The sequence below is a fragment of the Cygnus olor genome, chromosome 4 (assembly GCF_009769625.2).
Source record: "Cygnus olor isolate bCygOlo1 chromosome 4, bCygOlo1.pri.v2, whole genome shotgun sequence".
Taxonomy (NCBI): Eukaryota; Metazoa; Chordata; class Aves; order Anseriformes; family Anatidae; genus Cygnus; species Cygnus olor.
In genome coordinates, this window is record NC_049172.1 from 77336856 (window position 1) to 77356831 (window position 19976).

Here is a 19976-nt window from a genome sequence, read left to right on the forward strand (position 1 = left end):
GGGGGGCTCCGGGCAGAGCTGGGGGCGCTCGGTGGGCTCAGCCCCCCCGGGGGGCTCTCCCTGCAGAGCCCTGGTGCAGAAGCTGCGCAAGGAGCGGGGGCCGCGGGACACCAAGGAACCCCCCCCCCCCACCCCCCAGGGGCTGCCCCCTCCCGCAGCGCCGGGGCGCAGGAGCCGGGGGAGTTGTCCAAGCCCCGCAGCTGCCGGAGGCCTCTGCTCCCGCGGGACCCCCCCTCGCCCCCCCCCGGCTGGCAGCGCTGCCTTCCCGGAGGAGGATGGAGCAAAGCCTCGAGTCCTCGGCCTCCTCCCGAGCCTCCCCTGTGGGGGGGTCCTGGGGGCGATTCCTGCTGGGTGCAACCCTCCTGGGTCCATCCCTCCCTGATTCATCCCTCGGGGGTTTGTCCCCTCTGGGTTTGTCCCTCCGGGGTTTGTCCTTTCCTGCTCCGTTTACTTGCCCGTTGCAGACAGAAACCCTCTGGGACGTGTGTCCCCCCCCTCAGACCCTCCGGCAGCTCCACCTTCCCCAGCCTGGCCCCTTGGGGTGCTGGGGACCCTGGAGAGGGGGGCTGGGGGCTGCCTGGTTCTGTTTCAGCGCCGCCCTCGGGGTCCCTGCCCCCGGGGTGTATCCCAAAGGACCCAATTATTCGTGACGGGTGCTCGGTGGCTCGTTTGGGGTCACTCTGGGGTATCCAAGGGGCTCGTTTGGGGTCAGCGTAGGGGGTGCAGGGGACACAAAGAGGGGCACTGGGGTCCCTCAGGAGGCACGGGGGGGTCATTGGGAGGGCACAGGGGGCTGCATGGGTCTCTGTGGGGTTTGCGAGGGGCCTGAGGGGTCTCTCTGGGCAGCCTTGGGGTGCATCCGAAGGGCACTGAGGCCTCTCGGGATGTCAGGGGGACGCAGTGGGGCCAGGCTGTGCTCACAGCCTGCCTGGGGTCCATCCAGGGTCTCTGTGGGGCATCAGGCGATGGGGGAGGGGGTCTCTGCAGGGTGCCCCGGGGGTTCTGTGGGGTCCCTGGGGGACGTCTGCAAAGCCTGTTGGGGATCCCAGGGTGTCTCAGGGGTCGCTCTGGGACATCTGCAGAAACGGTTTGGGATCCTTTTGGGGTGTCTTGGGGGGTGCAGCGGGGTCACTCTGGGACATCTGTAGGACCAGTTTGGGGGTCTTTTGGGGATGTCTCGGGGGATGCAGTGGGGTCACTGTGGGGCATCCACGGGAGTGGTTTGGGATCTTTTTGGGGTGTCTCGGGGGATGCAGTGGGGTCACTCCGGGGCATCCACAGGAACAGTTTGGGGTCCTTTCGGGGTGTCTCGCAGGTGCAGCCGAGGTGTCCACCAGAGCATCCCTGCGCCCTCCCCGGGCTCCCCGCCGCGTCCCATCGCGGGCCCCCCCGGGGCCGTCCCCGGCGCTCCGGGTGTCGCCCCCCCCGCTCCCCCCCCCCGGCGGCGTCCGCGGCGGCGCTGCCCGCGGAGCCCCTCGGCGGCGCGGGGAGGGGCCGCTCCTCCCCGGAATGATGTCAGCCTGCCCGGCCGCGGCCCCCGCCTCCCCCGGCGGCTCCGGCCCTGCCTCCCCGGGGAGGCGGCGGCGGCATGGCCCGGGCCGGCGGGGCGGCGGGGCCGCGGCGGCGGGTGCTGGTGCTGATGGTGCTGGTGGCCGCGGCGGGGCGGCGGGGCCGCGGGGCCGGGGGGGGGGCGGCGGCGGGGCGGGGGGGGCGCCCCCCCCGGGCTCCCGCCGACCCCGGCCCCCCCGGCCGCCCGCTGCTGCTGCTGCTGCCGCTGCCGCCGCCGCCGCCGCCGGCCGCCGCCGCCGCCGCCGCCCCGCGCCGCGCCCGCCGCCGCCGCCGCCCGGCCGGTAACGAGCCCCCGCCCCGGGCCGCGCCTGCCCCCTCCCGCAGCCCTCCCCCGGCCTCCTCCTCCTCCTCCTCCCGTGCCTCCATCCCTCCCCCGGTGCCCTCAGCCTCCCTCCCTCCCTCCACCCCTCCCCTGCTCCCTCCATCCCTCCTCCAGCCCCCCGAGCCTCCCTCCAGCCCTCCCTCCACTCCTCCTCCCAGCCTCCCTCCCTCCCTCCCTCCCTCCCCTCCTCTGCCTCCCTCCCCCCCCCCCCCACTCCTCCTCCTCTGCCCTCCCCATCCCTCCCCCCCCCCCCGCCGCCCCCCGCCCCTTCCCCTCCCGGTTCCCCGCACTTGGGCTCCTCCGTCTCCAACTTCTCCGGCCCTGCCTCCGCCCGCCCCCGCCGCCCGCCCCCCCAGCCCCCCCCCCGGTCCCCCCCCTGCCTCCCCTCGCTCCCGGCCGCCCAGCCGCCGCAGATGCCGCTTCCCCGGCGGCCGGGACGGCGGCGCCCGGCACCTGCCCGGCTCTGAGCGCCGCGCCCGGGGCGGGGGGGGGGAAGTCGGGGGCGGCCGCTGAGCCCCTGCCATGTTCTCCGTGCAGGAGGCGCTGCCCCGGGGGGGGCTGCCCATGAAGGAAGAGCCGCTGACGGCCGGGCTGCCCTCGGTGAGGTGGCTGCAGGGCACCGGCATCCTGGACGCCAGCACGGCGGCGCAGAGGTAAGGCGACGGCGGCTCCGTGGGCATCCCCGGCACCACGGGCATCCCGGGCTCCATGGGCATCCCGGGCTCTGTGGGCATCCCGGGCTCTGTGGGCATCCCAGGCACCACAGGCATCCCGAGCTCCGTGGGCACCCCGGGCTCCGTGGGCTCCAGGATCATCCCGGCTGCCCCCAGCAGCCCGGGTACCACAAGCTCCACGGCATCCCAGGTGCTGCGAGCACCCCGTGCCCCACGGGCACCCCGTGCCCCACAAACACCCCGCGCACTCCAGGCACACCCTGCACGCTCTGGGCACCCCAGGCACCCAACCCCCTCAGCATCCCGGGGTCCATGGGCAGCCTGGATGCTTTGGGCATCCCTAGTGCCCGCTGGGGACTTCAGGCATCCCAAGCGCCCCCCCACACCCTGGGCTCCTCAGGCCTCACGGGTTATCCAGACCCCTGAGTACCTTGGGTGCCGTGGGGACCCCCGGGGACCTCAGCAGCACCCCGAGCCCTGTCACCCCACGCGTGCCAGGCTGGTCACCCCGTGCTGGGAGGGCTGGCGGGTCCCGCAGTGGGGCAGATGCTGCTGCTGGAGCTGCAAGGGGCTCATGGTGAGCTGTGTGCCACGCGTCTTGGGGCTGGACCCGCACCCCGTGCCCCAGCTGTATGGCAAGGCTGGCGGCGCCGCCTTCCCCTCCTCCTGGGCAGGGCTGGTGGCATCGGCCGGGCGAGACACCGCTCACGCAGCCTGCACCGCCGGGCTTGCTGCTTCCACAGCCCCCTGCCCTCCTGTGCTCTCTCACCCCATTCCCTGCCCTCCTCATAGGGCTCTGCGTGCCCTGTCCCTATCCCTCTTCCCATCCCCTGCCCTCCCTGTGGGGCTCCCTGTGCTCCACCCCGTCCCCGTGGGGCTCAGGGCTCCGTGCGCAACGCTCCCCTGCCCTTCCCCAGCCCTGTGCCCAGAGGGGTCCCGGCAGTGGCAGGGGGACACCTCCACCCCTGTCCCTAGTACCGCTGCTCCTGCTGTCCCCATGAGTCGGGGGACTCGGTACGGGGGTGCCGTGCTTGCAGCGTGCTGCGGCTCTGCCTAGGCGTACCAGGAGGTGCCGGGGGCCCTGGGACAGCCTGGACACAGCCCAGTGAGAGTGTGGGTGCTGCCTCCCCAGTGCCCTGCCCCATGCTGAGGGTGCCTGTGTCCCCTCCCAGCCAGGGACAGTGGGGCTGGGCTCTGGCGGGGGGCGACTGCCACAGCGGAGCGGGACGTCCCCAGCACCGCCAGCCCCCTGGCAGAGTTGCCCATCTGGGCACCATCCCCGAGGCCGGGGACCCCTGCACCACTGCGAGCCCTGCCGCCTGCTCGCCCCGGGGGCTGTGTTGGAAGCCCTGGGGTCTCCCCCGGGAACCCCCCCGCTGCTGCACTCGCAGATGCTCCGGGGTGCTGCAAAACTGCAGCGATCCTACTGAGTCCCCGGCAAAGCCACCCGGTGCAGCCCAGCTGAGCACCCCAGCAGAGGGGCTGCGCTGAAGGGCTGCACTGGGGGGCTGGCCCGGCCCCGGGAGGTGGGGAGGGGGCTGCAGAGGGGGTGAGAGCTGGGGCGCAAGGAGGTGCTGGCCGTCATGCACCCAGAGACTTCCCCGTGCCCCAGTGTGGTGGTGAGGAAGGCGGATGATATCCGTCCCCCTGCCTCTGCTCCCCGGCTGCAACAGCACAGGGGGACAGCGGGGGACAGGCAGGGCTGGGCTCGGTGGTGGGGACGGGGCTGCCGTGTGTCTCCGTGTGTCGGTGCACGAGGAAGGGGCTCACGGACCCCTGCTCAGCCCCACAGTTTTGGGGCAGCAGATGATGTGCTCGGCAGCCTGCAGTGCCGTCCCCGTCCCGCCGCTGTCCCCAGCAGCTGGGTGTGAACGGTGCGTGTGTCGGCGGTGACATGCGTGTGGACACACGCGGGCTGCTCGCCACCTCCACACCCGGCTGCCCGGCCCCGGGGCCTCTCATCACTGGCAAACACCGGCCCCGTGGTCCTGCGGTGCCTCGCAGGCTCGCTCCCCACGTGCTGCCTGCGAGCAGCCCCGAGCACGTCCCGGGGGTGACGTTCAGGGTCAGGGTCCTGGGGACAAGCCCGCGCCGTGCCTCGGCTTCCCGGGCTCCCTCCCACCCTCCCGCAGCCCGAGCGGGGAGCCTGGGCTCCATAATTGCGCGGTGCCCCTTGTTCTTGGAGGATCCGTGAGTGGAAGATGTTGCTTTCCTGTAACAGACATTCGCTGGTCTCATTTGCTAGGAAATGCTCTGATTTCCTTTAATAATTAATGGCAGCCGGGCTCGGCTCTCGGAGCGCCGGGGTCTCAGCAGCGCTGGGAGCAGAGATGCAGCTATTACCCGGCCGGCAGCCCGCGGGCCCCCCCGCCCCCCCGCTGCACTTTAGGGCCAAAAAAGCCTGGGGGAGGCGGAGGGGAATTAAAAGGCCGGGGCGAGCGCTGGCTCGCTGCAGCCGCCCGGCTCTGCCTGCTGCTGGGGCCGTGCCACGTTCGCATTAGCCAGGAGCCCCGTGGCCGGGCTCCAGCGCAGACAGCGGGGTCCCCTGTCCCAGCAGCATCGCGCGGCTTCGTGCGCTGAGCTGGGGTCCCCGTGCACTGTGGGGTCCCGGGCTCAGCACCCACGTGTGGGGAGGATGGTCCGGAGCTCGGAGCTTGGCACTGCCGGAGCCCCAGCTCGCGGGCACGGACGGGGTCCGGGGAGCGCCCCCCACACTGCTTGGAGCCTGGGTGTGAGGCAGCGAGGACACGAGCGTGTGCGTGTGCACGGAGGTGTGCAGGGCTGCCAGCAGCGCACGGGGACAGCGAGTGTGTGAGCGCGCACACGCGTGTCCGGCCGTGCACGCTGCAGTGTGCTCGGGCACCCGTGTGCCAAGCAAGCGCGGGGCACCGGCGCCCCGGTGCGTGCAGAGGGGCTCTGAGCCCCCGCAGGCAGCTCGGTGGGCTGCGCGCCCCCCGCCCTCGGAGCGTCCCTGAGCTTTGCGGGGCGCCGGGCGGCCGGAGGGGGCCTGGGGGGCCGTGCCCGGGCCGTTCCCCCCCCGCCGTTCCCGGGCCGGCCATCAGGTGGTGGCCGTGCCCTGGCACAGCGGGGGGGCCCCGTACCGGGCCCGGCTCCGGCAACGGGGCGCACTGCGGGGCTGCCCCCCACCGAGCCCTGTGTCCCCCCCCGGGGGGCTCCGGGGCTGGAGCAGGGCCGGGGGTTCCAGCCCCGCACGTTTGTGCCCCACCCCCCCCAGTGCTGACCCCTGCCTGCGCCCTGTCTGCCCCATGCCGTGGGGGGCTGCGAGGGGCTGCGGGCACAGCGGGGTCCTGCCCCACACCGGGGGTCGGTGCAGGCCGTGGGGTCCCCGTGGGGCCGTCCCGGTCCCTGCCCTGCTTGGGAGGCTCCGAGGCAGCGTGGGAACCGGCTCCGGCAGCTCGAGCCCCCTGAGGCTGGGGGGGGGGGCCAAGCCCCCCGCCCCCGGCTCGCTCATCGCCCGATGTGTTTTTAATCACGGAAGCGGGGAATTTTTTACATCCCTGTGTTTGTCTTGGCCGCGCCGCCCCGCTGGCTGCCGAGCCGCACGGTGGGGCCGGGTCCTGCTCCCGCGGCCCCCCACGCGGATGTGCGGGGCGGGGGCGGCACTGGCCCCCGCACTGGCGCTGACACCGCCGCGGGGACGGGGACCACCCGCCGGGCTGGGGACGGTGCCGACCGTGTGGGTGGCTGCGTGTGCCAGGGGAGCGGGCAGTGCCGGAGCTGCCGCCCGTCCGCTGGCATCCCCCGTGCCACCCGTGCCTTGTCACCGTGTGCCACCCGAGCCTTGTCACCCCGTGCCACCGCTGCTTTGTCACCATGTGCAAGTCCTTGTGGGGACAGCAAGGGAGTCCCATGAGGCTGGGCTGCTGGTGCCTGCATTCACCCCGACTGTGGCACGTGGTGGGGCCCCGCTGTGGCAGTGGGAACTGGGGGGTCTCCATGACTGCCCCCCTCTGTGCGCCACGGCCTTCGGCCTCGCTCGTCGTCAGGGCAAGCCCTGCAGGTGGTGGGGGCGAGCTGGGTGTGGGCACATCCTGGCCGTGGTGCAGGGCTGGGGGACCGTGGTCCTCCCTGCTTCCATCTCCGTAACATCCCGTGGGTACCGGGGACACCCTCGCCCCGTGGGCATCACGATGGGCACGTCGTGCCAAGTCCCTCCTGGGGAAGGGGCTCTGTGGGGGGACGCAGGCGGCCCTGGGGAGGGGGTGCAGGGCCCCAGCGGCCGCCCCGCGCTCACCCCCTGCCTCGTCCCCGCAGCGGGGTGGGCCTGGCCCGAGCCCACTTCGAGAAGCAGCCCCCCTCCAACCTGCGGAAATCCAACTTCTTCCACTTCGTCCTGGCCATGTACGACCGGCAGGGCCAGCCCGTGGAGATCGAGCGCACCTCCTTCATCGACTTCGTAGAGAAGGAGCGGGTGAGGCCAGGGGGCATGGGATGGGGGGGGGGTGAGGCCACCGTAGGGTGTGGGGTCTGCGGCTCGGGACTGGGCTGGGGCTGCACCCGGGGGATGGTGACACCCCGCGGCCCCCACCCGACTGTTCTCCCCCTCCCCAGGAGCAGAACGGCGAGAAAACCAACAACGGCATCCACTACCGGCTGCAGCTGCTCTACAGCAACGGTGGGTGCTGGGGGGGGGTGCAGGGGCGCGTGCCGGGCTGACCGACCCCTCTCGCCCCGCAGGGGTCCGGACCGAGCAGGATCTCTACGTCAGGCTCGTCGACTCCATGTCCAAGCAGGTAACGCTGCGGGGGGTCCCCGTGGCCCCCACCCTGCATCGGCCGCCCCATCCCACGCAGCCACCGAGCCCTGCACGTGCACACGGAGATGTGCAGGATGGGCACTGCTGTGTGCATTTGTGTGCAGCGTGGGCACACACAGGTGTGCATGGGCACACGCGCGTGCATGCGCCCCACACACCCCATGGCTGTGGGCACGGCCGCTGCTCCCCGCGGGTCCCCATCCCCGCAGCTCCGGGCCTGGCGGAGCCCCCACCTCCCGCTCTCCCCGCCAGGCCATCATCTACGAGGGGCAGGACAAGAACCCAGAGATGTGCCGGGTCCTCCTCACCCACGAGATCATGTGCAGGTAGGGGGCTGGGGGGGCTGCCAGCCCCAGCTGCCTGGTGCCAGCACCACGGTCCCCCGTGCCCCATTAGAGCCGCTCTTGTTTACCACGCTCACTCGGTGTTTGTGCAAATTAGCGCTCCGTGCCAGCACGGCTAATTGATCTCCAGGAGCCGCGCTAAGGATGCTGCGGCCGGGCCTTGTGCTCCCCGTGGTGCTCCTTGGGGCTCAGCCGTGTCCCCTGACCCCGTGGGCAGCGTGGGGCCACCGTGGGAGCATGCGGGGCGTGGGCGACCCCGGCGCACGGAGCCCACCCATGGCACCCCAGTGCAGAGCCCAAGCTCAGAGCCTGGTGGCACAGTGGGACCAGTAAGGGGGGGCTGCAGCAGGGCATCCCCTGCGGCGCCCCAGCCCCCCGTGCCCTGGCACCACGTGGCCGATGTCCCTGTCCTGGGGACCCCTCCAGCCCTGCTCCCCTGGGGGCACGTGGCTGTCCCTTCCATGTCCGCCCCCCCACCTTTGCTCCCCAGCAAAGGGAAAGTTGATGGGGGGGGTTCTGGGGGTGGGGGGTACCCCTGGGGTCATGGGGGGGCATGGGGCTGTCCCGGCACCTCTCCCTCACTCTGCTCCTCTCCCCCAGCCGCTGCTGTGACAAGAAGAGCTGCGGGAACCGCAACGAGACGCCCTCGGACCCCGTCATCATCGACAGGTACGGGGCAGCGCCCGGGGGTCCCCGGGGAGCCAGGGCAGGGAGTCCCTGGGTGGGGGGCCGGATGTGAGCGCTGCCTCGTTAGTGCTAACGACCTCGGAGCCGCTCTGCACTCCCTGCTCCCTCTTCTCTGCTGTTTGTGCAGCTGGCACAGCAGCACCGGATCCTGCCCTGGGCCCTGGGGGACAGGTAGGAGTCCCCCCGCCCCCAGCACGGGCCATTGCCTGTGGATGGCATCGGGTGGCACCGAACGAGGCAGCGCCTCGTCTCCACCCAGATGCTTGCTCCAGCAGCAACGTGTAGCCCCACGGACCCTCACCTCTGCTGTCTCGTGCCCTGCGTCCCCACGTCCCGCATCCCCACGTCCTGAGTCCCTGTGTCCCCAAGTCCCCATGTCCCTGCGTCCCCGTGTCCCCCCACTGGGCTGCGGTGGCGGCCAGCCGTGACAGATGGGGAAGTGCCGCTCGCAGTCAGCGCGGCACTTCCGACGTGCGTCAAACAAATAAATAATACAAACGGCACCCAGCCACTGCCATCAGCCAGACGGGGCCGCGGGGCAGCCGCACTCCTGCACGGGGCCACGTGCAGCGGGAAGAGCCTGGCACGGCGCAGTGTCCCCAGGCGTGTGCCCCACAGGGGAGGGACAGCCCCGAGTCCCCCAAGCCTCCTGCTGCGTGGTGGATGAGCGCTGGCACCCCTGTGTCGTGCTGGGGTCCCCGTGTGTGCTCCCCATCCCTCGGTGCTGGGGCTGAGCAGGTGTCACCCCCGGGTCCCCATGCAGGGGCTGATACCCCTGGGGCACCCCGGCCCCAGGACAGAGCGGGGAGGGGGTTCCCTGCCCTTGCAGTGGGACACAAGGGGGCACAGATGGTCAGGAGCCACCTCCTGGTCCCCCCCTTGTGGGACTGGGGTCAGCAGTGGGACCCAGTCTCTGTGCTGTACTGTGCCATGTCAAGTCATGCCGTGCCGTGCCATGCCGTGCCATGTCATGCTGTGCTGTGCCATGTCATGCTGTGCCGTGCCATGTCATACTGTGCCATGCCATGCTGTGCCCCAGGCCGACAGCCCAGCACAGGGGAGAGGCAGCGCTCTGTGCTGGATACAGCACCGTGTCCTCCCCAGCCAGCCCCACGGGCAGAGCCCTGGCTCTGCGGCGGGTGTCTGTCTGTCTGTCTGTCCATCTGTGTGCAGCCCTGTGCCCTCCACCCGCCCTGGGCATACTGCACACACCGCGCCTCCCTCCCTGCCGCATCCTCCTCCCTCCCTCCCTCCCTCCCTCCCCTCACCCCTTCCCCAGGCGTTGCTCTGCTCCTCCCTCTGCCCTGCAGCACCCCAGGCCCCACCGTCCCTCTGTCTGTCCATCCTCCTGTCTCCCCACCCCACATGCCATCGCTCCATCCCTGTCCCCGCACATCTCCCAGCACGGTGGCACCCTCCTGGTGACACCACCGGGCTGTTGGGGCACAGTGGGGCGTTTGGGGACCCGTGTCGGTGGTGGCACCAGGGCTGTCCCTGGGGGCTGCCAGCTCGGAGGTCGGTGGCACTGGGGGGACGCTGGGGCCGTGTCCCCTCCTCACCTCGCTCCGTGCCCCTTGGTCCCTGGGGTCCCTGGGGGTGGCTCCCCGTGCGCTGGAGGCCACCTGGGACAAGGGGAGGCTCTGGCCATGTTTGCACACCGTGTCCCCATCCCCATCCCGTCCACAGCCCTCCCGGTGTGACACCAGCCCCGGGTGGGTGTCAGGTCTCGGGGCCCGGTTCCCTGCACCCTGCCAGCAGCAGCCAGCTGTGCCCGGCCAGATGTGCGCGGCCAGATGTGCCCGGCCAGATGTGCGTCCGCCCCCGCCCTATGGATCAGGAAATCCCCGCACGGCCGCGGGATTCAACGGCCGCGGCCCGGCCAAGACAAACTCCCGGTACCGGCCAGAGGGTCCCCGGTGCCCTCGGCCCCCGCCCTCCTCTTCCCCGCCCCGGCTGCCCGGCGTGGGGACGGGTCCCCCCGGGGCCGGACCCCCCGGAACCCCCGGCCACGGGGACCCGCGGGGGCCGCGCCCCTGCCCCGTGCCGTGGCCGGGGGTCGCGGCTCCGTCCCCGCCCCGGCCCCTGCCCCACGGCCCGGCCCCGGCGGGGACCCCCCCGGCGCCCTCGGCCCGCTCGGTGCCCGGGGCCGGCCGGGTCCCGCCCGGCGCCGCCGCCCCCCGGCCCTGCCCCCGCGCCCGCTCCCGGCCCGACGCCCGGCCCCACTGGTTTAGAGAGCCAGATAAGTGCCCTATCAACATGTTAATCAAATTACTTAGGAGCTAAAATTGACGCTTTTCATTAATTATACAAGATTATTCTAATTGCGAATTCAAATTTATGCGCTCGGAACAGAAGGTGTTCGGCAGCACTGCCGGGAATTTGCATATTAAATGGGGAGCGCGGCGCATCAGGATGCTAATGGATGCGCGGCGCTGTATTTTTAACTCCGCGCCCATATGCGCCGTGCCGGAGGGGGCCGCCCGCCGCCCCGATCCGCTCCGCTCCGCTCCCCTCCCGGCGGCGCGGGGCCGGCCCGGCCCGGGGGGGCTCGCCCCGCGCCGCCCCTGTCAATCTCCTGGCGGGGGGGGGTTGCTTTCCTGCCCCCCTCCCCCCCCCCCCCCCGCGCCTTCCTTCCGCTGATTACCACCTGCGAGGCCGCGGCCCCGCGCCCGGGACACGGGGGGGGGGGGGGGCGAAGGGGGGGGGGCGCTTCCCGCGCCCTTCCCGGTAAAACCGTCCCCGTGCCGGCCGGGGCCAGGAGCCCCCCGGGGGACACGGCGGGGGGGGCCCTGCTCCGGTGGGGCTGCCCAGGGCCCGAGGGGGGCCTGCGAGCCCTCCCACCCACCTCCTGCCCCCCCAGCCTTCCCCAGCCCCTCTGCAGCCCCGGGGGGGGGCGGGGCAAGGCCGAATGCTGCGGTGGGATGGGGTGGGGTGGGATGGGGTGGGATGGGATGGGGTGGGATGGGCTATTGGGATCAGATGGGGTGCTGGGACAAGATGGGATGGGGTGCTGGGGTGGGATGCTGGGACAGGTTTTTGGCACATGGTACCAGGGCAGCATGCTGGGATGGGATGGGATGGGATGGGATGGGATGGGATGGGATGGGATGGGATGCTGGGCTGGGATGGGATGGGATGCTGGGCTGGGCTGGGATGGGCTGGGCTGGGCTGCTGGGGCAGGGTACCAGGGTACAGGGCAGCGTGCTGGTCGGGGTGCTCAGGGAGATGCTGGAGCAGGATGTTGGGGCACGGTGTCAGTGCGGGGTGCTGGGATCAGGCGCTGAGACAATGTTGAGGCAGGACTGGGGCAGGATGGCTCCCCGGGGTGGTGCGGGGGGGCTGGGGCTGCCCCCGCCCTACGCTCACGCAGCACTGACAGCGGGGTCTCCCCGGTACCAGGTACGAGTCGTACCAGGGGTACGACTGGGCATGGTGGAGTGGGTGGCACAGCTCGGTGTGTGTGTATGTGGGTGGTGGTGTGTGGCCTTGCACGGGGCTCGTGCAGCTGTGTGTGCACTGTGTGTGCGAGTGCACGCAGGGACACCCTGGTGGTACTGGGGCATGTGCGTCTGTGATCCCAGGGGATGTGTCCGTGATACGGAGGGACAGGTCTGTGCTCCTAGGCGTGTGCGTGTGTGCCATGATCCCTGTGCATCCCATCCCCATCCCATCCCATCCCATCCCACCCCATCCCTCTCCCTAGGGTGAGTGCTGCTGCTGCTGCTCATTAATTATTGAGGGGCCGATGCTGATTAGGGCCGTGGACAAGCAGCTTGAATATTTCATCAGGCCAGGAGGTGGCGGGGGCAGCTCGCCCAGCTGCCCACCCATCTTCCAAATCAGCCCCACTCAGCACGTGGGTCCTGGGGTGTGTCTGTGCAAGGCGTGTGCGCGCACATCGCTGTGAGGTGCATGCATGGTGGGGGGGGGGGCTGCGTTGTGGAGAGCTCCTGAGCACATCTGGTTGGGGACATGGGGACAGCGGGGACACTTGCCCTCACCCCGCTGTCCTCCCTCCTTCCACCCCAGGTTTTTCCTCAAGTTTTTCCTCAAGTGCAACCAAAACTGCCTGAAGAACGCAGGGAACCCACGGGACATGCGGCGCTTCCAGGTGAGCCCCGGGCCCCCCCTTCAAGCCGTGCCCCACACATCAGGAGCCCCGTCTCTTTCTCAGTGGGGCCGAGGGGAATTGGGGGTTTTGATCCACCGAAGAAGGCGAATCAGATCCTGAATTCCCCCCGACCCCTTTGCAAAGTCTTCCCCAGCGTCCCCCTTCCCACAGCTGGAGTTTCCGTAGCGAAGCTGGGGGGGGGGGGGGGGGCTCTGTCCCGTCCCCCACCCAGCACGGGCGCCTTCATTAGGGCCTCTCGTAAAGATATGATAATTGTGACATTTTTACATGATTAACGACCTATCCAATTTGCATAGCGCCAAGCAGCTCCGGGAGAACAGCCAAGTCCACGCCGGAGGGAGGGAGGGGGGAAGGTGGGGTGGGGGCGCAGGGGGCGGGGTGGGGTGTCCCCGCCGTGGACCCAGGGTGTCCCCAGGGGGTGGCGTGGGACGGGCAGGTCCTGGCAGCACGGCGGTGCTGGGGGTGGTGCTGGGGGCTTGCAGTGCCGTCTTCTGCGTGGGTATGGCACCCGTGCGTGTGCACAATGCGCACACCAGCGCGCCTGCACACACACAAGCGCTCACCAGCGCGTTCAGGTACACACGCACCCCCCCCCCTTGGCTCCTGCACCTGTATGCACACGCATGCACACGCATGGTACATGTTGGCACACACATCAGGGAGGGGCTGGAGGGCAGGCGTGACAATGCTGCCGTACCCAGAGGCAGGGGGGACACCAGAGGTGACCGCGGCGGTGAGGACCCTCCCGTGGGTGGGGTGATGTACCCGTGGCAGGGGGTCCTACGGGGTCCCCATGGGGACGGGCACCAGCCTCAGTGCCCCACGGCTGCGTCCCCCGTGGGGCACGAGGGGATGGTGGCGCTGATGTCGGTCCCGCAGGTGGTCGTGTCGACGACTGTGAACGTGGATGGCCACGTGCTGGCCGTGTCCGACAACATGTTCGTGCACAACAACTCCAAGCACGGGCGGCGAGCGCGGCGCCTCGACCCCTCCGAAGGTGAGCGCCTGAGCGCACGCACAAACACACACACGCGGGACGTGCACGTGTGCCCATGGAACATGCACTCGAGTGTGCCGTGCTCCTGGCACGCATGCACAGCTGTGCGCATCCCCACGCGCACACCCAGAGCCACGTGTGTGTGTGTGTGCAAGCAGCGGCCGGGCACGGGGCTGGGACAGGAGAAGGGTCCCCAGGCTGTGGGGTCTGGCACAGCCCCGTGGCCACGTGTGCCCCACGGCACCAGAGCAGCCCCCAGCCCCACGGGGACCGTGTCCCCATGCCGGGACCCCCAGGCGGGCCGTGCAATGCCCCCGCTCTGCCCCACACTGCTCCGAGCCTGCAGCTCCCTGGCCGCGGCACCTCCCTGCCGGGTCAGCGGGGCGAACGGGCACCCTGGGGTGGGCACTGAGCCCGGTATTTATGCCTCGTCCGTCTGTCCGTCCATCCAGCACACAGTCTCTCCATCTACCCACCACGCACGTGCATTTTCTGTCTGTCCCTCCGTCTGGCTGTCTGTTCAGCACGTCCCGGCTCTCCTGCCATCACACACACACTGTCCAGCCAGCCACTCCGTGCATCCCTGACGTCCGTCTGTGTCCGTCTGACCGACGTATACGTGCTCTGTCTGCCCATCCGACACGTGTTCCCTTTCCGTCTGTCCGTCTGTCCTGTGCACACTGTCTGTCCGTCCACCCGCCCGCCCCCGTGGCACCGTCCCCGTCCCACCGCTGTCCCCGCCCGTCCCCGCGCCGCCTGTCCCCGTCTCCCCGGCAGAGCCAGCCATCCCGTGCTCACGCGTGGCGTCTGTCCGTGTCCGTCTGTCCCCGGCCGCGCGCCCCGCCGCCGCCTGGTTCTCACTCTCTGCCTCTGCTCTCCCTCTCTGCCTTCTCTCCCCCAGCTCGCGCCCCCGGCCCCGACCCCGGCGCCCCCCGCTCCCGCCACGCGCGCGCCCCACACTCACTGCTGCCCTGTCTCTCCCCCCCCCGCCCGAAGCAGCCACCCCCTGCATCAAAGCCATCAGCCCCAGCGAGGGCTGGACCACCGGCGGCGCCACCGTCATCGTCATCGGCGACAACTTCTTCGACGGGCTGCAGGTCGTCTTCGGCACCATGCTGGTGTGGAGCGAGGTACGGCACGGGGCGGGGGGGGGGCGCGCGCCCGGCCGAGGGCTCAGCCCCCCCCTCTCCCCGCAGCTCATCACGCCTCACGCCATCCGGGTGCAGACCCCCCCGCGGCACATCCCCGGCGTGGTGGAGGTGACGCTCTCCTACAAGTCCAAGCAGTTCTGCAAGGGCGCCCCGGGGCGCTTCGTCTACACCGGTGAGGGGCCCGCACCCCGGGGAGGGGGCACGGCCCCCGGGGGTGCCATGGGGTCTTTGTGCCCGCTGCCGGCCCCAGGGCACAGCCAGGGCACAGCCAGCGCAGGATACGGGGGATGCCAGGGGAAGGGGGCTGAGGCAGTTTGCATGGGGGGGGACAGGGGTGACGTGGGGGGGGGTCCCTGCAGTGGGAGGAGAGACCCCGGGGTCCCCCTTCCCGCTGTCCCTTGCTCAGCTCCATGCACAGTGCTCCGTGCCTCAGTTTCCCCAGAGGACAGGGCAGGTTTGGGGGCCTGGGGCTGGCCTCACCACTCACCCCTTCTCTCCTCGGCCAGCGCTGAACGAGCCCACCATCGACTACGGGTTCCAGCGCCTGCAGAAGGTCATTCCCCGGCACCCCGGAGACCCCGAGCGCTTGCCCAAGGTGGGGACCCCTTCACCCAGCGCCGTAGTGAAACCGTGCTCTGCTCTCCATCGTGCCTGTTGGCACCCGCAGGTGCAGACAGGGACGGCTGGTGGTGGCAGGCAGGGACACACTGGTGGTCCCCTGCATGGGGTCTGTGCTGCCACCCGCCAAGGGGCAGGGGGGACTGGGGGGCACAGTGGGGCAGCACTGGGTCGCAGCCCTGTGGGGCTGACGTGGGGCCGGGCTCAGGGCATTGCACGGCAGCCCGGGGAGGTGCCAGCATGGGGCTGTGACATCGCTGCGGGGATGTGTCACTGGCATGGGGACGTGGGGGGTGCAGAGGGGGTCGGGTCCTGCCTGACCCCGTGCCACTCACTGCCCAGGAGGTGCTGCTGAAGCGGGCGGCCGACCTGGTGGAGGCTCTCTACGGGATGCCGCACAGCAACCAGGTACCGCGGCCCCGTCCCACCCCACGGCCCCCCCGGCTGGCCGGGCTCAGCTCCTGGCACTGGAGCAGGGCCGCAGGAGCCGGCCCCACATCTGCTCCGCGTTAGGATTCCCCGGGCGCTGAGTCAGGGCCGCGGGACCCCCCCGGCGCTGCCGCCCCCCACCTGCCCGGAAGCTGGAGCCGCCCAGGTCCGGCCGCGGGAGCTGCCCCGCTCCCACGTCCGTGCTGGCACCGGGCCCCGCTGCAGCCCCGGGTGACGCCGTGCCCGTGCCCGTCCCGTCCCCAGGACATCATCCTGAAGCGCGCGGCAGACATCGCCGAGGCTCTGTACAGCGTCCCCCGCGCCCCCGCGCAGCTCTCCTCGCTCGGCAGCCACGGCCCCGGCGCCGTGATGGGGGTGAACTCCTTCGGCAGCCAGCTGGCTGTCAACATCGGCGACTCGGCGCAGGGCCCCGAGCAAGGTGGGCTTGGGGCCGGGGCCGGGGGGGCTGGAGGGGCCGTGGGGGGGCCGTGGGCCATGGCCCTGCCCCGTGCCACCTCCGCTCTCGCCCGCAGGCTACTCCCGGAACACGAGCAGCGCCTCGCCGCGGGGCTACGTGCCCAGCTCCACGCCGCAGCAGGGCGGCTACGGCGGCACCTCCGGCATCAACGGCTATGGGGGCAGCGGCATGGCCGGCCTGGGGGTGCCCGGCTCCCCCAGCTTCCTCAACGGCTCCACCGCCAACTCCCCCTACGCCAGTGAGTCCGCACCTGGGGCTGTGCCGCCGGCTCTGCCCTGGCTGCGGGCACCCCCCGGAGCACCAGCCCCAGGGCTCCCCGTCCCCATCCCTGTCCCTTGCCAGCTGGGTCCCCCTGGATGTCCCTGGGGGAGCTGGCACAGGGGGTCGGGGTCCTGAGCGCCTCCCCCCCCACAGTCATGCCCGCCAGCCCCCCCCTCGGCGCCTCCTCCATCACCCTCCCGTCCGGCACCGCCACCTCCGCCCCCGCCGGGGGCTTCTCCTTCTCCCCCGTCAACATGATCTCGGCGGTGAAGCAGAAAAGCGCCTTCGCCCCCGTGGTGCGGCCGCAGACCTCGCCGCCGCCCGCCTGCTCCAGCACCAGCGGCAGCAGCCTGCAAGGTGAGCCCGGCCGGGAAGGGGCTGCCCCCAGCCTGCTGCCCCCATCCCTGTCCCCATCCCTGTCCCCGTCCCTATCCCTGTTCCCGTCCCCATCCCCTCTCGGCTCACTCTCTCCATCCCCACTGCCCAGACCCGGCTTTTGAGGACTCGGACAAGTTCCACACCCCTGCGCGGTCGCTCCAGGGACTGGCCTATTCCTAAGCACAGTAGGTGCCTGGCGGTGCACGCGGGGCCGCATCCAGAGCTGATGGGGACAGGGCCATGGAGGGCTGGGGTCCTGCCGCCCCCCAGCGCTGCCGACCCCTCACCTTCCCTTACAGCCGTGCCCAGGCTCCACGTGCTGCCCGCAGGAGCCAGGACAGCCCCGAGCAGCAGACGGGGACGGGACCGAGCGCGGCCGTGAGCGTGGCGGTGCCGGCCCCTCCGACCCGTGCCCGGGGCTGGGAGGGCTGCGGGGCCAGGACCTACTGCCTGTGGGTCCCGGAGCTCAGCCCCTGCTGCAGCGGGGTGCCCCCGGGGCAGCGGGGTGACCCTGGCCAGCATGACCAGAAGGGGACAGCGTGGCCCGATCCTGGTTTCGGCACAGTCCCTCATGGGGCCAGCCAGAGGCCTTTGGGGAGCTCCTGGGATCGAATCAACCCCTCCGAGTGTAGCCTCAGAAGCACCCCAAGACCTGTGCAGCAGGACCGGGACCCCCGTGCGGGGGCAGCGCCGGGAAGCGGGGCGGAAGGCTCCGGTCGGCCCCGCTCCCCCCTCACCTCCGAGCTCGCTGCCCAGATGTGTGCTTCCAGATGTGCAGCCGCCCACCCGCAGCTCCCGGGCGGCCGCGGCCGGGTCTCTGCCCCTGCGCCCCCTCGCAGCACCGGGGCCGTGCGGGGGCTCAGCCCAGCGCAGCCTGCCCGGCTGGGGTTGGGGGGGGGGAGGGGGGCCACGCTGCCCCCCCCCCCAGCCCGAGCCCCCCGCGGGGGCACGCAGCACTTTGCCCACCCCGAGCCATCTGAGCCCTTCAGCGCGGTTCCCGGCCCCATCAGCGCCCGGAGCCGGCAGCCGCAGGACACAGCTGCAGCTCTTTTATTGTGATTATCGCTACGGTTATTATTAATAATATTATTATTGTTTTTAGCGACAGGCGAGCCCCAGGGAAGGGGGCTCTGGCGGGCCTGGCGGGAGCCCCCCGGGGCTGGCACTGCCCCCCCTCCCGTTTGGGGCTCTGCTGGCACTCCCAGGCAGGGGGGAGCGAACAGAAATTTTGTAAATAAAGGAAAAGAAAAAAAAACACCACTCCCCCCCCCCCCATCCCCGTCCCTCTCCCATCCGCATCCCCTTGCAGGGTGGCCGTGTGCCCCTGTCCCCCTGCCGCCGTGTGTCTCGTGCCTCAGCCAAGGTGACGCCTCCGTGCCCAGCCCGTGCCACCCGCATCGTCCCCTCATCCGGAGCTGGGACCTCACCAGCTGTCCCCATCTGGGGGTCCCAGGGTAGAGCCCCCCCCCCCCCCCCCCAGTGACCTCCAGCCACCAGCGCTGGCCCCTGTCCCCAGCCCAGCCTCGAGGACAGGGGGCTGGGGACAGGGTCACACAGTGCTGGGGACGGGGTGGCTGGGACGGGGTGGCCCCACCGGGGTGCTGGTGCCCCCTGCGGCGGTGGCACGGGGCGGGCTGTGCAGGCTGGCTTGGAAGCGGGGGGGCTTTTTGAAACGGAAATAAAAGGACTTGCAGAAAGGCAGCGGCTCGGCAGGGTCTGTGAGCGGGGAGGGGGCTGCCCCGAAGCGGGGGCACAACCAGCACCACAGCACCACAGCCCCCCGACCCTGGGGCTGCCTTGCACCAGCCCTGGGTAGGGTGAGCGCATGGGGGTCCTGGGGCCAGGGAGAGAGGGACAGGGACAGGGACAGGGACAGGGACAGGGTGGCTCTGGAGGGTGCCGGAGCCTGGTGCCGTGTGGCCAGGCAGGGCTGGGGGGCCGCAGGCTGCCCGCTGCTCCTGCCCGGGGGGGGGCCCCTCTCCGTGCAGCCGAGCTGCTGCCCTGGTCCTGGCCCCCAGCACCTGGAAGCGCTCAGCCCCGGCTCCGGCCCCCCAGCCCGTTCCCATTGCCAGAGCACAGCGAGGCGGGCGCGGAGCCTCCTCCCCACGCCGGACCCCTGGGACCCCAAGGAACGCGCCCGCTCCTCCCCGCCCTGCAGGGTCAGAGCCTGGGGGATGTGGGGGCAGCCCCCAGCCCTCGCAGCTGCTGTGGGGGGGCCACGGCCGCCCCCAGACCAGGCTCACCATGGTCCCTGGGAGCGGGTGCTGTGGGACCCGGAGGTGTGGGGCTGTGCCTGCCCCACAGCCAGCCCCAGGGGCTGAGCACAGCCAGGGACTGAGCCAGCATGCGTGGGGGGTGGGAGGGCAGGGGGTTGTGCCTCATCCCCCGTTGCCCCCACAGCCCAGAAGTGGCCTGGGACAGCCCTGCAGGAGGGAGAGGAGCTGGGCAGGGGGACGTGGGGGGGACACAGGGTCCTGGGGACCGCCCCGGCCACAAGGACCAGCAGGGCACGCTCATGGCTTGGTGAGCAGGCACCAGACTCGGTCGGGGTTTTCCACCCAGCCCCAGGTGCGAGCGCCACTCCTGCACGTGGGGGTCACAGGGAGAGGGCGCACAGCAGGCTGCGGGGCCGTGGGGTGAGCGTGTGCGTGGGCTAAGTGTGCACAGGGACACATGTGTGTGGATGTGGGTGTGTCCCCGTGGGATGCGGGTGTGCACAGACCTGACGCACCAAGCGCCACTCGGTGCAGGACACGGCCCGTGCGTTCGAGGCACGGGTGGGACACAAAGCCCCGGCTGCGGCAGCGCTGGTGGTCAGCAGCAGCACCCCGCACACGTGCGGGCACACGTGCACGCACACAGACCCAGGCACACACACACACACATGCAGGGGGAAGGACCCCTGTGCCGCTGTGCCCCTGAGGAGCCCGGGGGGTCTCAGCACCCCCGTAGCGCCTGCCCCACACCCTGACCCTGCGCACAGAGGGGGGCACAGCCGGCAGTCGGTCACACGCGCGTGCAAAGGGCGGGTGGGCCCCGCTGCCACGCTGGGGGGGCTGCACGTGTCCTCACCTCCCTGCTGGCACACTCAGCGGCGTGCACCCGCGTGTGTCTGGGGCAGCCTGCACCACGGCTGGGTGCAGGCAGCTGGGCAGTGCT

At 71.3% G+C, this 19976-nt stretch overlaps 1 protein-coding gene across 4 annotated transcripts; it reads left to right on the top strand.

The window, feature by feature from the left end:
• The first annotated feature begins 1816 nt into the window (after positions 1-1816).
• Positions 1817-18510, top strand: EBF4 (EBF family member 4). 4 transcript variants are annotated; one of them, XM_040556182.1, is made up of 18 exons: positions 1817-1850; positions 2429-2544; positions 6841-6997; positions 7138-7201; positions 7264-7319; positions 7595-7668; positions 8287-8355; positions 12403-12484; positions 13385-13502; positions 14499-14632; positions 14699-14825; positions 15160-15248; positions 15614-15679; positions 15965-16139; positions 16234-16416; positions 16593-16796; positions 16927-17002; positions 17117-18510. In XM_040556182.1, exons 2-17 carry the CDS (start codon positions 2456-2458, stop codon positions 16995-16997), a joined length of 1758 nt encoding a protein of 585 aa, XP_040412116.1. In that variant the 5' UTR covers positions 1817-1850; positions 2429-2455; the 3' UTR covers positions 16998-17002; positions 17117-18510. The 4 variants fall into 4 exon arrangements, with proteins under 4 accessions (XP_040412116.1, XP_040412115.1, XP_040412113.1 ...); XM_040556181.1 differs by lacking the exon at positions 1817-1850 and having other exon boundaries at positions 2361-2544; positions 14729-14825; XM_040556179.1 differs by lacking the exon at positions 1817-1850 and having other exon boundaries at positions 2364-2544.
• The last annotated feature ends 1466 nt before the right edge of the window (positions 18511-19976 follow it).